Genomic DNA, 19144 nt, shown 5'->3' with positions numbered 1-19144 from the left:
AAGTGTTTGCAAAACAAGGGATCATATTTCAGTGGAGAAGACACATGTATCTCTGAAAACTTGATCTCTATTTTTGTCCTATAATAGGGAGCCCTGTATGGAAAATGATATTATATACATAATATATACGCATGCTTGTTGTGGAGCACAGTTTAGTGAAATGGGCGTACACTGGTGCAAACAAATTAGATTTGATATATAATAATTTGTGAATTTTGATTTCTGAAATTGATAGGGTAGGGAGATGGTTGCATTTCAAGAAAGAAATGAATGTATGAAGAAACAATATATCTAGATTTTTTTTGAACAATCATGCATTTTAGATGTTGATGTTGCCAGCTTTCCATAATTGTGGTTGATTGGATCAATCACAACTCCTTGTAAGACAGGGCCTTGATCTTTGCTGGAGAGTAACATCTGGCATTTTGTCAATTTCTGTTAACATCGGTTCAGTCTGTACTTTACAGCTTATTGTCACAAGTGAGTCAAAAGCGAGTGTTCACACTGCCATGCAGAACAAACTTAAGAACACAGTAAATGTATTGAAAAATGCAAGTCAAATGACAATTAACTGCTGGAAGGTCTTTGTTGAAAATTGGCGAACCGGAACAGTAGTTCACCCTAAGTCTTGGAGCTGACAAAAAATTGCAAATGAGTCGTTTGTCCAGAGTCCAGGACCAAAACTGCTGTGTTATTAAACCAATTTTCAACAAAAGACTTCTTGGTTGCGCATTGTCATGAAGATCATTTGACAATACATGTTCTTAAAATCGTTCTATGTCACAGTGTGAAACTCCCTATATACTGCCGGATAGGATTGAACAAGTCGTACCTAACCACATTGCTAAGGTAATGCATATATGCACACATCAGTACATACATGTGACAATAAAGGTCTATCAAGCCCCCCCCCCCCTTTTTAACATCCCAGAATTGCTACAGATCATCTCTAAGCCAATATTACCTCCAGGACAGATCACCCGACAATGCTAATTACACAATAAGCTGGATGGAAAAATCAACCAATAGAAACTTAGAAAATCACAGGAATGATATACAGAAGTATAAATGGCAGAAATAAAGCTGAATAAGCTATATAAAACAAATAGTAATAGTTCTCTGAAGAAAGACTTGAAAATAATTTTGCACAAAAGACGCTCTCTGACTGAATCAACCAAAATTTACAGATACAAGTCTATAAACATATACAGCAAATAGAAATCTAATATAACATGAAAAATGATGAGATACACTAATAAGTTCACCATTCCTATAACATGGTTAAATATTAAAGTCAAGACACGTGATTGTGGCATCTTTGAGGTGGTGAGGCAATTAAAAATGAAGTCTTACATTCTTGTAAGAAAATGTACATGTACAAAATTAGACAATACTGGATTACAAAATATCTGAAAAAAATGATATATACATCCAACACTAATATGGGAAGCAGCAGCTATCATTAGGAAGAAAAATATATTTTCAATTAACTGCCATGTTTTCTTCGCTAGCAAAGATTTCAAAAGGAGCTCTAGAAAATTGTAAATTAAATAATAAACAAATACAACAATACAAATTTAGTCAAAGCCTTTATAATCACTTTCATGCATGCCTGCTTTCGTGGTATGTAAATTTTATAGCCATTTCCCAAAAATGAATTTGGGAATGAAAAAATTAAAAGCACAAAAAAATAAAGATACCTGTAGTGACAAGCACACTTTTTATAAACCAGTGAACTTTCTAATGCTTTTGAGGTGGATCAAAACAAACTGATAAGCATTTAAACAAGAATATGTTAGTATAATACCTCAAAGGTAAAAAAAAAAAAAATCTTTGTCATTAAATAATAGATAAGTCAACTCATTAGCTCTTGACATTTTCCAATATTACTTCACACAGTATAACTCTTTAGTGTTATACTTGAATTCAAAACTATTTGTAACTTCTCTTTGCAGCCTATACTAAAGAAAAAAAAATGTATGATTGCTTTGTGATCTCATTTCTCAATGGTACATATTATCTTAACCTGACAATCATTTACAGACTAAAAAATTGTGACTTGTAGCAAATGACTCAAAGTATAATCTAGTACAGGTTTGTGACATGACGTATTTCAATGATACATGATAGTACACTTAGGGCATAACAGAGTTGTACAATGCACAGGAATGTGAATGACTGGAAATACACAATATACAAAGGAAAATGTTCCCATGGCGATAATCAGAAATATTTCAAAATAGAGGATCATCATCTTACACAATGTAACATACAAATCTTATTACAGTACTGGTGCATTTTTAAAAGTACTACTTGACCCTTTTCATAATAAAACTTTACCTTTTTTTAATATTTTCTCTTTTATTCTAAATCAGAATAAACAACTTTGTATACATGTCTACTCGGTAGGAATAGAACTCCTTGAATGCTTGAGCGCCTATAGGTAGCCGAGCTAAAGCCTGGGTAATAATAGCAGGGCCCGCTGAGAGAACAGTTTTCAGAACAGGAGTGGCTACACCGGGTAAAAATATACTGTTATTATTATTATTATCATTATTACTTACACTAGCAACCTGGTTATAAAGACTGTCTCTGTGATATGAAAGTACTCAATGTGACCTACAAAACTTTACAAAAGCTTGACCTTTGGTTTTATCTTCATTAGCATAATAAAGGAATTGGCTTTTAAATTAAAATAAAAAATAAACAATAAGGTTATGCTTGTAAGGGAATCTATACATCTAGTGTTACAGCACCTCATATTCTACTTTCTTAAAACTGCAAAAAGCAAGTTTCTGCTCTATTCACTAGACAGATATTGTTTAGTGACCTATAAAGTAGATTACTTCGTGGGCACAATTCTGTGCAGAGCACTCACTTGTCTGTATTCACCAATTCTATGAATACACTATAAAAAGGAAGAAAAAACATTGTGTACAATTGTACACAAATATATTTTATTCGATTTGATTGCCCCTCCAACTTTGGCACAAAATTTGGAGCAAAATCAACAAAAAATAACAAAATGAAATGTCCACTTTAACCAATAAGGCATTGTCAGGTTCAATAGGGGCTAGTTTATTTAGGTTGAAATAAAAATAAATTCAATAGAAAGTTGTCCTATTTTCCTAAACATATCATTCCACTGCAGTATCATAACACTCTTTCAAATAGAGAATGTTCCTGATATATCAGCTTTCCAGCAACTTTTTATTCTGTATTTTGAAACAAGGATAAGGGCACATTTCTGGTCATGATCCAAGGATTAGTTGGGGATGAAGTTGCAAATGTTCACCTGCCAATATCATCAATCCTATTCAAGAACACTCATTTCCTACTTGGTACTGTGGTGCTATGAAGGGAAACTGTTGTATCTACAAAGAATGGGATTTTATTATCCATTGCACCATTTTAGAGGATGAACTTTCTCCAAGGTTATGATGGCCCCAGGAGCAGCAGTTGCACTGGTGACCGGCAGAACCAAACTAGAAGATCCCCTCCTTCAAAGACGACTTATAGAAAGCTAGTCTGCAGGTCACAGACCCTAAACAACAAGTGGGCCTTGAGGCAAGACTAACGCAAGTGCAACTTGTGAATGAGAGGGACCTTCTGTGCACAAGTCCCAGTCAGGGACTTTGCATGTTCAGAATACTTTCCTTGAGAAAGGACTTGCACAGCAAACTAGTACATAGCACATGTTTTCCGTCTGATGGTGGGCAGGACAAGAACTTGGTAGTATCTCTTGACAACATCCCAAACAGATTCCAGATCCTGATACTGAATTCCAAATTTCACCTCTAACCACAATCCTGTCTATTACTCTTGATGAACTTTTAACAAGTCTTCTACCTTATTCCTTCTGCACAGAGTATACAAAGGTCTAAGAGGGGCATGCTTGCACTACTGGTGGCAAGTAGCACCAAACCTGACCCTGTCTAGTCTCACTTTGGTTGATCCATGAACGATTCTCCTTCAGTTCATTTCCCCCAAGAGAAGATTCCACCCATCATGGTCCTAGAGGGTGCAGTCTTGCTAGTGGCCGACGACTTGCTGTCCGGGTTGACACTGGCCATATAGGGGGAATAAAAAGGATTGGTGCTCCTGGGAGATGTATCCTCGCTGTTGATGGAAAGCAAATGAATATAAAGGTCATAGGAATGTCAAAGGTCAAGGGGTCACAGGGAATTTACATATAATTTGTTTCTCTTTGGCCAATATTGCTTCAAGTAGGAAGTACAAGTAATACAAAAAATGAATATATTTATAAAATGGTGCTGTGTTGTCTGAATATCACATTTGACATAAAATGTGCATTTCTGTTCTAGTAGCTTTGACTTTTCACCGTTCTGACTTTCACCATCTTGACCTCCACTTTGAATCAGTGTACATTTTTTGAGACTCTAGCTGAATTCTACCTACATTGAAGCTTTACCCATACTTTTGGTACAGCTCGGTATATGAATTGGGTGATCCCATGCATATAGATATCAAATGTACCAAGATTAACAATAGTACAAGCAAATTGCCGTTTAGTGACACAATATGTGTCACAAATAGTGTGGTGCATAGATACACAAGCCAGACCATATTAACCAAAGGATGCATGCAGTTTGTAAACTTCATTGAAAGGTCCATAAAAGAATTTACAATATTTGTTTGTATACAGAAAATGCCATCAATTATTCACCAAGCTTCTTAAAGGGATAATTGTTGAACCCTCTAGCCAAGATAAATGAAAACACAAATAATTGCAGTATTTATTTAACAAAAATTGTAGGGAAAAATGTGAGTAGTGCTAGGGGTATATAGACACGGGTAGACAAATATAGAACCAAATTCCCTGAGATTATGAACCAAAGTCCCTAAACCTGATCATAAGTAATGATCCTTTGCCCGAGCGATTCTTTCTGGATAAGATGTTTTCCAGCAGTCCTCTGGGGATCTCATAATTTGCCAGGCATTTTCAATCTCTTGCATCTGACATTCTCAATGAATGTTAAAGCTAAGCTTTTGTTCATATATTATTAAAGAATTGTTTAAAGACCTTTTGTCTCAATTATTTCTTGCGAGAGAAGACGTTTCCCATCTTTGTCTTCTGAGCGCTCATCTTAATAGCCATCTTCTTTCTGGCATCCTCCCCCAGGTGGGCCACGTGCCCCTGGAGGTTGTGAGCCATGTTGTTGAACGATGAAGATCTGATGGGGGAAAGGGCCATTGAAGGGCGGGGGTGTTGTTTCAATGATGGGTGCCGGAATGAAGAGATAGGGCATGGAACATGGTGGGAGGTTGGGGGGGCATTGTTTCAATAATCCAAAGAGGAATGGAGAGATGGATCAAAGGATGGGAGCCAGGATAATGGGGACACCCAAGAGGTGGGGGAGGGTAATATTTCAATAAAACCTGAGGAGATGGTGGATGGTATAGGAGAAGGACAAAGACCATTGGGAGGCACAAAAAGGGTATTGTTTCAATGATCAGAATGGGGAGATGGATCGGTGGATGGGGACAAGGATTAGGGGGGGGGTGAAATGGAGACATGGGCCAGGGACATGCAGGGGCAGGGTTTTTTTAATGGACATTACATGGGCCATGTTTCAACATGGGCAATCAAAACCAGGCGTGGATAAGTTCATTTATTTTCAGATGGAAGATGAAGCAAGAATGCAAGGATTTTTTTTTGCAATTATAAATACAAGATGTCATGAATAAAATGAAATGTGTGAAATGCCGGTCACAAGCCATAGCCATGCAATAAAAAAGCATATTTAAGCATATACAAAATGAAAACAATGGCAAGAACATAAGAAATACAATAAAAAATGCATATCAAAAGCAGAAGATCATATCAAAACCAAGACAAATATGGGAAATACAATAAACAATCATTCAGATAATTTGTTAATACAAACAGTGACATGAAAATAGTAAGCAATTGAGTTGATGGATAGGAAGGAAGAGACAGTGGGTAATCAGAGTATTATTAATAGATATCATCAAATGCAAATTTAACACAATTCAGAAATGACAGATTACATTTTTAAAATGAAAAATTAAGAGAATGAAATTAGAAAGAGAGAATGAGATATAGATAGAGAGATGGAAGAATAGAGAGTAGAGGAAGACAGAAAGATCAAATTATTGAGTGCAAGAGAAATAAAAAATGGTAAAATACAGAGTGAGAGAAAATTAAGAGATAATCAAACGGAAAAAGAAAAAAAAAGAGATGGAATGAAGAATGAATGTGTATTCATGTAAATGGAGGAATTCAAATATTTTGTTATATCAATATAAAATGAACATGGGCAAAGGTATTAATATAAGCATGGATGTTAACAAGATAAAGATTTTCATGAAAATATTAGTGGGTACAAAAAGATTATGTTGTTAGAAGCAACATTTATGCATTATTATGGGATGATATCCAAATATTATAGGGTGACCAAGATAAAAGGGAAAGGGTCAATCGGTTTATAGGGACAGGGTGTGATCGACAAAACAAGTCAATAGAAAGGACCAAATTATGAGAGGGAAAATGAGGGTGGGAGAGAGGGAAAATGAGGGAGGGCGGGGGGGGGCGAGAAAGAAAGAGGAAAAAAAGGAATCAAAGCAAAGAAATTAGTATACATTTATAATTTCAGATATTGTTACCTATGAATATGATTGTTTGTCTGGCAAGGACCGGGGAATCTTCCATTAGGAGCGACGATAAATTTTAAATTCAAGAAAGGGACGAATATAAAAGTACAAATTGCAAGAAAACAAGCCCTTCCCCAAAAGTGCATGTTTGAGTAGCCCTCCACATTTCCCAAACAACAATCTAAACATGCAAAAGTATAAAAATATCAATGCATATTTCATTATTACAAACAAAGGATGTTCTGTTTTTCAAATAGAAAGGTGCCGTTAATTACTAAATTATTCTGCCTGAAAATTATTTCCAATAAAGCAAATGTTATCCTCATCATCAAATAGAATATATACATGCCCATATAAAACAATATAAAGTCAAAGGATTATATAGATGTATTTTTGGAAAATCAAATTTCAACAAGCATTTGACTGTTGCAAAAATTGTAAAAAGTTTACTAGCATCCCATTTCAAGATTCCATTTTGTTATTTTTTAAAAATAATATTCTTCTCACCAAAAGTATCTAGCTTCAAAGTAAATGATTAATAATAAATAAAGATATCATAAAAAGAGGAAATATCAATTGATAGAAGAATTGATTAAGTCACACATTTTGTTAGTTCCCTCTTAAACTTCCCACACAATAGTCCAATTGGAGCATTCTGTAAAAATAATACCTGTTTCCATTATGGGAGTTTAAAAGTAATTTAATATTACATACAGTAGTTGTCAAGTGAAAGTTACATTGAAGTATGAGTTTAGAATATATTTCCATCAAAACTTTAATGTTGCACTTTACAATGACAGAATTCAAAACTGAGAAAGAAATGAAAGATGAGGCATGTGTAAAAATAAAATCTCACCTTTCTTTTCCATGGATTTTCGACTCAAAATCTTTGATCATTGAAGAAACAACACCCTGTAGATGAAAAAAAAATCAAGGACAGAAACAAAGGAAGACAGAGAAAGAGAAGAGGAAGAGAGCAGGAGAGACACACAAAGAGACAGAGAAAGACAAAGAGAAGAGAGACACACACAGAGAAAGAGAAAGAGAAAGAGAGAAGGGATAGGGGTGCAGACAGAGGGAAAGGGCAAAAAGAGAGATTTTAATAACATTGTCAAATGTGCTGTTTGCTGTGGAAGAGTGAGTTCCATTCACAAATAATTTTAGCATCTACTCATTGGCAAGACAGATGGATTATAAATAAATATACATATATGTACAGTACAAAGAACTTGAACAAATTAAAAAGTAAAAAATAAGAAAATAAATCTTGATAAAATCTTGCATCTCATATTTCTATCCAGGTAGGGTCCTGTAACACAAAGTATAGCAATGATCACTTAACACTGTATTGACTACAATATACAATCAATCATGAAAATCAAGAGTATGGTCAGTTGCTGATCATTGTGTTACAGGACCATGAGCATAGCAGGGAGGGATGTGATACATGTATCTCTCCTCATATAACATTGGGGTGTTTGATACAGACACAAAAACTTTGGTTTGTAAAGTTAAAAACAAATTTATCAATGACTGGAATATGGCAAGGCTGTTGCTCTCTATCTCTGAAGTTGAATAAGAATAAAACCATATCAAAAAATTATTGTGCAAAGTACGATATTTGCATCTAAATAAATGACATTATTTGAAATAAAGTTTGATTCAATTACACAGTTTATGCTTGACATGACTGGAGCATGTTATAGGATGGTCAGTCAGATTTTCATTAAACCATTTTCATTCTCATCAGCTTAAGTTGAAATCTAATCCTTGTAGAATTGATAACAAATACCTGAATGCAAAGTTTACTACTTGTGAAAATATGATGTTTATCGGAAATTTAATTGCTTCCACTCTGTTCAAAAGGGAAAAATGATTGGTAACTATCACACAGATACATAAAACAACATGAAATAGCAGCATGAACAAGAGATGCTCAAATGGTACAAAATATAGCAAGTGGGTCGAGCTATTCATCCTGGCATGAATTATACCCATGCCCCGTACCCAATAGGTACTGGTTTTGAAGATAAATCACATTTGTAGTAACGATTTTAAAAATGAGTTTGTATAGAATAAAAATGAGTTCGTATAGAATCATATGAATTGGCCACCAACATGTCTGTATGAGCAAAAAAATATGGGCCAAAGGATTCTGGAAGATATTGTGTAATTGTTAAGAAATTAGCAAAACAAGCATTAAATTTTATCCATATGTCTGGTCTTTGTCAGTGTGATGATTTTTTCAGCTTAGATTTCATGATTTCACAAATATCAGTTGATAAATGTAAAGTTCCCTCTTGGTTTTACAGACTTTATCATGAAATCAGTGTTTACTACAACTACTCTTACTTTATCTCAAAACGTTTGACTGTGCAAGGAAGTCGAGGTCGACTCTTGTGTTCAGAAAAGTAATAGTATAAAAGACCAGACTATTTCAGTAATAAAGTAATTTTATAACTTGAAAGAGAACTAGCATCTACATGTAACCTCATGTTTTAGTGAAAAATTCAACAAAATATCCTCTGTTTGAATTATTACTTAAAGGGTAATGTGATACTTTAGTATCGAATAAGGGTATTTGTAGAATAGGAATGTAAAGAAACTGTGCTGAAATATGGTTGCATAATGCAGTGGCAAAGCATGAATAAAGCATTGGCACTTTATCTCAGCTGTTAACCATAATCAAAAGGAAAAAGTCTAAATGAGATTCAAAATGTAAAACAAAATTTGTACACACATACTGGTGAATGCTGTTGGATATAATTGCATTGCCAATTTGAAAACTGAGAAAAAGTCTCTATAGGGTTAAAAACCAAGAAGCAACAATGCTGTACGGCCTGATAAACTTTGTAAAACTGAGATTCTCAATGTAAAAGAAAATTTGTGAACACATACTGGTGAATGTTGCTATGGGATACACATTGCCAATTTAAAAATTGTTTGCATAGGAGAACGAGCAGCAACAACATTTTGTACATTTGTATGCCATACGGCCGATTGATAAACTTTGTAAAATTGACATTCACAATGTAAAAAAAATTGTGCACACATACTGGTGAATGCTGCTAAGGGATACGATCGCATTGCCAATTTAAAAATTGGGAAATTGTTTGCATATGAGAATGAGCAGCAACAACATTGTTTATATACAATGGTTGGTGGTGAACATAGTTCAACTGAGATTCATAATATAACAGAAATTCGTGCACACTTTTCTGGCGGTTATTTTGTATGGATAAGGATCACATTGCCAATTTGAAATTTATGAAATTGCTGGCACATGAAAACGAGCGGCAACAACCTTTTGAATATTGATAGGCTGGTGGTAGACCTTGTACAACTGAGATTCACAATCCAGGATCTGATTCCTCACCTCCGCCTGCACACAACGGTCATAGAGGCACAAAGGATGGGGTCAAAGGTCATACACGAAGGAGTATTAATAAGGACTTTCAATTGGCTAGTGATTGTTGGATAGTAAACAATTAAATACCATACTGGAGAATGGGCGAACTGTTTTTTCTGAGGTGTCTGGATGTAGCTATCTTTCTCAACTTCCGAGGCAAGGCTGAAAGATAGCACCTCCGTTTATACCACAGAGGAATGGTAGTTTGTTTCATCCACTGAAACAAAAGTTGATTATTTCCTTTACATGCCACAACAGAAAGTATGTAATTATAGAACTAAAAGATGATTTATTTCTCTTTAGTACACAGTGCAATGCACTTTTACCAATGCTAGTACAGAGTGCAAAGCACTTTTACCAAGAGTAGTACATTGTGCAAAACACTCAATTATGTACATACTCCAAGTGTTGACAATGTTCTAGCGACTCCCAATCAAAACTGTTAACTTGAGAAATAAGTGAAAAGGAAAACACCACAATGTATTTGATCGGTATATCAACAAGTTATTGGGTGATTCCCTTTTTCGCTAATCCTAGATAGAGCAACATTCTAAGTTAGTAAAATATTATGTTAGTGTTGGTACTGAGAGCATGAAAAGGGTTGCTAAATTGAGCCTCAATAAGACAGTCATTACTGCAGTAGACCGGTGGGGGGGGGGGGGGGAGGCTGTTCCATAAAGCCATTCACAAAGCTTTGTATGACTGGTATATACCCTTGTTCTAATTAAGGTATCAACAAAAGTTTCCTCATTTTTTAACAAGTGGAACTCATTTCACCTCAAACCCTGTGAATTTTAATCTACAAAGATCTAATTACAACTGAAGCTCACAAGATTTAGAACTCAAGAACACGTTTATGAAACAGCATCCAGATGAGTCAATAGAGTGGCATATTGCGAGGAAATAGAGGATCAATACAAAACAAAGAGACAAGAAGGGAAAAGGGTGGGTAGTCGTTCGGAGGGACAACCAATTACAAAGTACCAGGTATGATACTTTGTAATTGCCTGGGAAGGGAAGGTACATGTACAAAACCTGAGGTTTTCATGACTGATTGTACATTGAAGTCAACAGAATCAATCATAGAAAAATGTTCTACAATTATTGCTAAACTTTGTTTTATGGGCCCCTTGTTGGTGTTTCATAAAGCTGTTCCATACTTTAATACAAATGACTTTATGCATGGCAGGTGACCCTTTCTTGTGCTATATCTCTATGTAGCTGACTTAGTGCTAAGAACATCGTCCAGTCGAGCGGAAAGTCACACTTTACAAACAGCTTCATGGAACAGTCACCATGAACCTACAGGACTTACCTCATGTTCTGGAAGAACTGTCTCCATGTCTTTTCTTAAGCACCTTAGTCCTGGGAGCATGGCATCTCGGATCAGATCAACAGACAAGACTGGTCATGATATTGGTATTAAGGAATATGCAACACTCTTTGATAAACACTTGATCTACATAAGAGTCAAAGTTTACATTGTCATTTTGTGTACAACTAGTTCAACTGCCAACCATTTTGTCTGATTTAGACTTATCAGTTCAAATAATATCAAGGTTGCACTAGGGCTGATTTCCCATTTTAAAAGACAAAATGGTAATTCGAACAAGTGGTTACTAAGCCCAGTGATAATTAGTGTACGTGGGCAATACACCTTCTGGCCATAATCCAAAAGCCAGTTCGAAATAATAGTGGGGTCAGATTTTCCACTTGCACATCATACCTACACATCCTATCTTGTCGACCTGACTTTGATACTACTAATGAAAATGATGAATATGTAAACAGCAAATAATGTGACCTAGGGAGCCGTAACACATAGCTTAGCAATGATCGTAGAAACACTTTTCTACCACTGATTCTATTGACTACAATACACAATCAATCGTGAAAATCAAGCGTATGATTGATTGCTAACCTCTGTGTTACGGGACCCACAAGGGATCTATAGAACAGACAACAACACAAATTTAATGAAACAAGAAAAAGCAACAGGGTAGGATCCTACTAAGCCATGCAATCATACATGGTACTAAACATTTCATCTATACATTATTCTTAATCTAACAATCAAATACCATCATCTATTTGTAATCTAACATGAAATGTTTACATTAATCTAGGAACTGTGTGCAAACACACACATTCAGGTGTAATGATGCAGGATATCATGCTAAAAGCAAATAAATTGATTACGCAAAATAATATTGAAGAAATGAAAAGGATACAGCAGCATGAGATTGCACTGTAAGCTTCAAAGAGAGCCATAGCGACCTCCGCTCTGTTAACATCATTGGTTGATTGGCTGTTGGTATAGGCCATAGCTGCTAGTCGAGGTAGTATGACTGGAAGGAATTAGACAAGGGGATTATAATTGTTATCGATTTTATTACTGCACAGAAAAAATGTCACCATTTACATGAGTCATCCAAACAGGGTTTTTGCAGACAAATATTGAATATAATACATACAAGGTGAATATGTGCGCAATATAAATACCCTATATTATATATGTCAATTTCATTTTTTTTTTGTTTTGAGGCTATTATAGAGGACTATAGGATGTGATTGAATTTAGTTTATGATACAATAAAAGTACAATATCTAGGAAATCAAGTGAGAGCCTTTAGACTTCCAGAATTTTGTGAGATTATACATTTAAACAGTCTAGTCAAATATACTGAAACAAATACATTTTTAATCATTTTTCATCAATTTCATCTTTGGGAAGTTTCATGAAAACTGTGATGAATTAAAAGATGATAACAGTGATATCTGCCATGTTACAACAGCAGATAAGCATGCTAAATGAAAAGAAGTAAAATTACATAATTCCCTCAAAATTTCAAGCTTCATTTCCACAGAACACAAAAACATTTTATATCCTTTTTTAAACAAGATATTGTAAATTAACATACATATGTACATCATAGTTTTTCTTCTTCTTTATAAGACAGTGGATTTAAAATGTTTACAAGTTACAATAATTCTTCAAAATGAAAAATTCTGATCTATGACAAATTTAAACATTCCATTCTGCCAACTTACACTCATCCCTGAATTTGGGCTCTGCGTTAGGACCAATCTTGGCTAACGTATGAATAACTTGGACCATGAGTGAGTGTTCCTGGGTGTAGTTGGTATCATCAAGGAAGGTCTGGAACTGAGTGTAAACCCGGTCCAATGTCTCCTTCTGATTGGTGTTCTCTAGGATGGTACCAAAGGCAGGAATGGTGGCCACCCGGACAGAACTGGGTTGAGAGAGAAAGACAAAAAGGGATTAGAGAGAAGCAGAGAAAGGATAGAATGAAAATGGTCATTACGATTGAGAGAAGTAGTGAGAGGAAAGGGATGTGGATTACAAGTGGTGATAGTGAGAAAATAGGAAGGGTGAGGATTAAAGGGAATGGAAGTAAGAAAAGAGGGGAAATCGGTGAAGGAGTGAAAATGAGCAAAGAAAAGGGAAAAGTAGTGAGGACTAAAAGAGGGGAAAGGATAAGGATTAAAGTAGGTGGAAATGATGAAAAGAGTGAGGAAGGGGAGAAGATTAAGAGATGGACGTGAGCAGAGGAGGAAAAAAAGGAGAGTGGATAAAAACAGGTGAAAGTGAGAAAGAGGAGGTATAAAAAAAAAGTGAGAAAAGGATGAGGAAGGTTAAAGGTCAAGTCAACCCCAGGAAAATGCTGACTTGAATAAATGGAGAATAATCAACTAGCATAGTGCTGAAAATTTCATCAAAATTGGATATACAATAAAAAAAGTTATAAAATTTTAAAGTTTCTCTTATCTTTCACAAAATAGTGATATGTACAATTAGGCGAGTCAGTCAATGATGTCCATCACTCACTATTTCCTTTGTTTTTAATTGTTTGAATTATGCAATATTTCATTTTTTATAGATTTGACAATACAGACCAACTTGGCTGAACCACAGAGTATTAAACAATGCTAATTCCACATGTTCAGGGAGGAATTAATCTTTGTTTCACTTGACAATGAGGAGAAAATTAAAATATTTGATATTTCATATAATAAAATACAAAAGAAATAGTGAGTGGATGATGTCATCAGTTTCCTCATTTTTATACTAACCAGGATGTGCATATAATAAACTGTTTTGTGGAATTAAGCGAAACTTTAAAATGTAATAACTTTCTTATTTTACATCCAATTTGATGTAATTTTTGTATTATGCTTGTTGGATTTTTCTCTTTTTATCCAAATCAACTTCTTGTCGGGGTGGACTTGTCCTTTACAAGGGGTGGAATATAAAGAAAGGTGAGAAAAGGGAGAAAAAGAGAAGGGTTATACTGGAGAGGGAGAAATAAGAAGTGACAAGGGATGAGAGAGAAATAAAAGAAACAACAAAGTACATGGCAAAAAAAACCAGGAAGAAACAAAGGAGGTTCATGTAAGGGGGGGGGATACCATCAAAGATATGTACAAAATGTAATGAATAACATTACAAATTGAATCATCGGGAAATCTTAATCATTTTTCCACCCCAGTCTGAGGTATCAAAATCTAGCAAACAGCAAAACCTTCAAAACAGTCTTGTCTATTCAAACCTTTCCTCTCAAACGAGGAGTGTGAGTGCTAGCAAAACCATACAATTCAAAGAATGCATTTTAATATAGAGTGAGATATAACAATCATTGTGAAACAGACAGGACTCCTTTCTCACACCTGCAATTCCCATTACTTACACATCTGAGTCTCCTGAGAGGGTGATGAGAGCAGGCACCACTCTTGATGATACCAGTGATTCATTGATTCCCTTGGCAAGTAATTCAAAGAGTCTAGCAGTGACGATGCGGACGGAGGAAGCAGTATGGACCACACAGCTCCATAAGGTGGCAAGGAGGAGCTCATGGTAGGTTGGGTTTGCACTGTAGTCAGGAAAAAAGTAGCAAAATATATCTTCAAGCTAAAACAATGTACTTGTAGCAAGCAATGATTTCATTCAACATCAAGTTTGGGACCATATCATCTAGATCTGGTACATTTACAGAAACCTAAGTTAAATATGAGCAAACGGAATATTACCAACACAGAAAGGGGGAAATTCACAACAAAAGCTAATGACAATATTACTACAAAGTGGTATTAAATATACAGAAAGCAAAGGAACAAATGAAAGTCCATATTAGTGAAGCAGTGACAAAACGTTGGCAGAAGAGTGATCACAACAGTCCTAATGGGGTTGACATACACTGTTTAAACACATTTTCACCACAATTTACTCAAAATCATTGTCAAGCATTTAATAAAATTCAATAATTAATCATTAACAAATATATCTGACCACAAATTTGGACCCTTGTACTCTAGATATTTTTAAAATGGCAGATCATTCTACAACTACCTCTAACCAATACACAACAAACTCACTGTAAATCATTGAAAGCAAGATGGACGCTGTCCTGTGGTGCCTGGCACTGACCAAGGATCACAATGGCTTCTTGAAGGTAATGGGAGATCTGATGCCGATCGTCTTCCCGATGGTGGCTACCGAGAACCCCACAAACAAACACCGGTAACGTGGCTTTGGCTACTGCACTTTGGCCCGAGCGGACAAGAGTATCTAAAAGGTACAAAGGTTAGCAAATGAGCACAGTCGCTGAATCCCACAGTGATATTTGAATTGTGATCAATTCCATTCTTAAGATAACAAGTCATGATATTGAACACTTAATATTACTTGTATACTAGTAATATATACAAATACATTTGATTTTCATTTTGATGTCACGGGTATTGCAAAAAGAATAACAAATTCTATTCCTTGCGTTATACTCCATCTTAAATACATATTTTACATTATATAGCAGCTTAGCAGGAGTGCCCTTTGTGGCCAAAAAGGGCTCTCCTCCTTGGTTTTGTCATGTTAGAAATACCTTAGAAGGATAAGGAGAAGAAAGACACCACGCAGGATTCATGTTACGAATCTAGCTCTACAAGGTACCTCATATGACACACCAAGCAATTTGACAGTTGACTTAAAATGTTTCATTGATTAGTTTTCTTTGAAAGTGTACATGGGAAATCATATTCATTCATTATCCTATAAAGGGGAATCCAGCCTTGGCCATAAAATGTTGTGTGGGGAAGGAGAAAAATAAATCAAACATAATGGTGAAAATTTGAAAGAAATCGGACAAGCATTAAGAAAGTTATAGCTGCTTAAAAATTGGGATCACTAATAGTATGTAGATTCCAAATTGGCAACTGGGTAAGAAAATTATGACAAGGGGCAAGGACAACTTTCCCATAGGCCATGTACTTTATTATCAGGGATTTGTGGTTTTCTCCTAAGTACCTACTCCCCTGGGGCAGTAATCCAAATATAAGCCAGGTAGTATATTGTTTAATGTCCTCATGAAAGAAAAATATAATTTGAAATAAAACTTTTGGGAAAAATGACATTTTAGCCATAATATGTAGTGGAGTACATGAAAGAGTAGTCCTTGCCTTACATCACAATTACATCCCATATGCGGCCAATTTGAAGTCTCCATGAGTATAGTGATTACCAATATTTACAACTTTTAAAAATTCATAACTTTCTTGTTGTTTGTCCAATATTGTTCGAACTTTCACCTATCAACTTGTCTGATTTTTCTTTTTCTTATAAAAACAAGTTTTTTTTGGGTTGGATTCCCCTTTAACAGTTCCAAACAGTTCCATACTTGTGCATTTCTTACGACCAATCAAATATATTGGCTTGAATGTTCATTATTCTCTGACCTATAACAATGTATACTTCATTCAAATAATATTGGAATGAACTGAATCTTTTGAGAGTTATACAAAATTTATTAATATTAGTTTGATTTTAACTATGGCAGGCAATTCATGTCATTATTGATCTGCCAGGGCTTGTCAAAATTAAAGTTAAATTTTATTCTCTCTTATAAAGTGCTTTTTTTTATTCAAATGTTTTGACACTATGGAACATGCTGAAATTTGGCATATGACATTAGAGAGATTTCGATTGTCTGCGACTGCAACGTATTCCTAGTTCACCGGAAGTGGTGACACCGCTCGTTCAGTATCACGTTCGTACATTGATGAAAACAGTTTAAGTCGACGTACCCGTACCACGCCACAGCATATACCAGCGTGATAGCGAGCGGGCCGTGGGCCGATGCTTGGCTGGAGAATCAGGCGTAGCATCATGCTACGAACCAGTTGGGCGACTGTTTGGGTGCAACATTTGCACTCTTGCGCAAAAAGCCAAAAAAACACGGTTCTTTGGAAATAAAACATCAATTACCTATCAGATATGTAGTGTCTGAAAACAGGACATACTAAATGTAATGGAAAAGCTGGTAACAAGCAGTAATTTGCAGTTTACCAGCCCTGCTGAATCAACGAAACTCGAGTGTTGATGCGGCTTCATTCATTTTTGCCAAGCTGGGATGACGTCATCATGTACGAACTAGCGCTCGTTCGAGCACTATGACACCGAACGTCAAAACCCTCAAATACGAGTCACAGATTTGGTCAGTGGACGAGAAGGCTCGTCACAGATTACTTCGCGCATGCGCAGTGCTCCCAAAATTCCTTAATCTCGTACGTCCACATGGCACGTCACAGAAAACGAAAGGTCTCAATTAGTAACACCAAACATGGAAAAGCATACAGTGATGTGATTAATACAAATGTATGAGAAAACTTCTGAGTTTTTATTTGGTCTTTCATCTATACTTACGATACTGTTCTTTGGGAACATTTAGCACTGCTTGGAACTTTGGTGTAACCTGAAAAGGAACACAGAAAAACACCTTTCAACATCAATATAAAACTGATTGCCTTGATGTAGCCAAGATAGAAAAGAGAAATTAAATAGATTGATTCACACAAGATACAACATAGCCATATCTACAGTGATTTAGTATTGACCATGATCCTACTAATTTAATACCAAAGGATACCCCCATCAATACAATACATACATGATAATCATTATTCACATACATCAGAAATCACTAAAAAAAAAGAAAAGAGAGAACACATACCCACAGAGAGTAGAATATTCATCATTAACAGAAAGTTGAAACAAAATTAAAAGTTGATTTATAATGAATAAATAAATAAAATTAGAGAAAACAGATATTTTATGAAGTTGTAATCACTATGCTAATAGAATCTCAAATTAGTCCCAACTGTGATGCCATAATGATATTGGGGAAAATGATTTTATCACTTACTCCATTTCACAAAATGACTATAAAAGTTTTAATCAGAATGATACTATTCTTTAAAATATGTTAAACAATTAAATCTATCATTATATTTTTAACACCACCTGGAGCAAAAACATTCGAAGTAGAAAATCATAATAGTGCCTGATAATGAAGTACATGCCAAATGAGGAGTTTACCTCATGAACTGTTATAATCTACACACCAAGTTAACTACTTTCTTATTCCTTGTCCAATTTCTTTCAAATTTTCAACATTTTGTATTTCTTATGCCCATGCTGACAATTAAATAATTTTACCTCCAATGTTGGATATCCCATTTGGCCTTAAATTGATACGAATAGATAAGCAAAATTAAATGATGTAATTAAAGCTGCCATAATGATTTTTCACGAATTTCATAATTTTGATGAAACTTCCATTGTTCTGTGAGTTGAATTTTACTCCATTGACACAATATACATAAATTTCAAGCCAGAGTACTGATTTAAAAAGCTAGGTGTATTTTTTACCTTTGTATCCGTGAATGCGGGACCAAAAGTCTTGCAGATATGAACAAAGAGTTTGGTGAGTGCTCTTACACAGTTAGTATGGGAAGCGTCCAACCTACCAGCCACTTCTAATAACCTTGGAATGCTGTCAATGGGAATAGAAAATGATAAACCATAAATAAGAAATTATAAGCTGTGATAAATTAAGAAATAAATACAAAGTAAGGCAATTAGAATGCAACCATCCTATTTTACTCTATATTTGATATTTCAAATTCCTTTGGATTTGATTATTTCCATATTTGAATTATTTGTTAATCATTGCAGGTTAAAGCTTACTAAAACAAATATTTTTTCTTCTATCACAATAAAAATAAATTGGTGGTGATGAATTTTTT

The 19144-nt window shown here is 35.1% G+C and overlaps 1 protein-coding gene across 1 annotated transcript in view; it reads right to left on the bottom strand.

Annotated features, from left to right (window-relative positions):
• Positions 1-4036: 4036 nt before the first annotated feature.
• The window catches only part of LOC121407193 (RAB11-binding protein RELCH-like), a 33294-nt gene continuing 18186 nt past the window's right edge, over positions 4037-19144 (bottom strand). The window contains exons 15-24 of the mRNA XM_041598148.1: positions 18768-18891; positions 17763-17811; positions 15440-15632; positions 14755-14937; positions 13097-13299; positions 12277-12393; positions 11361-11449; positions 7493-7548; positions 5045-5195; positions 4037-4119 (exon numbers count right to left, since the gene is read on the bottom strand). Coding sequence (XP_041454082.1) covers positions 5057-5195; positions 7493-7548; positions 11361-11449; positions 12277-12393; positions 13097-13299; positions 14755-14937; positions 15440-15632; positions 17763-17811; positions 18768-18891 — 1153 coding nt within the window. The 3' untranslated portion in view covers positions 4037-4119; positions 5045-5056. The remainder of the gene's footprint in view (positions 4120-5044; positions 5196-7492; positions 7549-11360; positions 11450-12276; positions 12394-13096; positions 13300-14754; positions 14938-15439; positions 15633-17762; positions 17812-18767; positions 18892-19144) is intronic.

This window comes from Lytechinus variegatus, chromosome 2 (assembly GCF_018143015.1).
Source record: "Lytechinus variegatus isolate NC3 chromosome 2, Lvar_3.0, whole genome shotgun sequence".
NCBI lineage: Eukaryota > Metazoa > Echinodermata > Echinoidea > Temnopleuroida > Toxopneustidae > Lytechinus > Lytechinus variegatus.
This window is presented reverse-complemented; position numbering and strand designations above follow the sequence as displayed.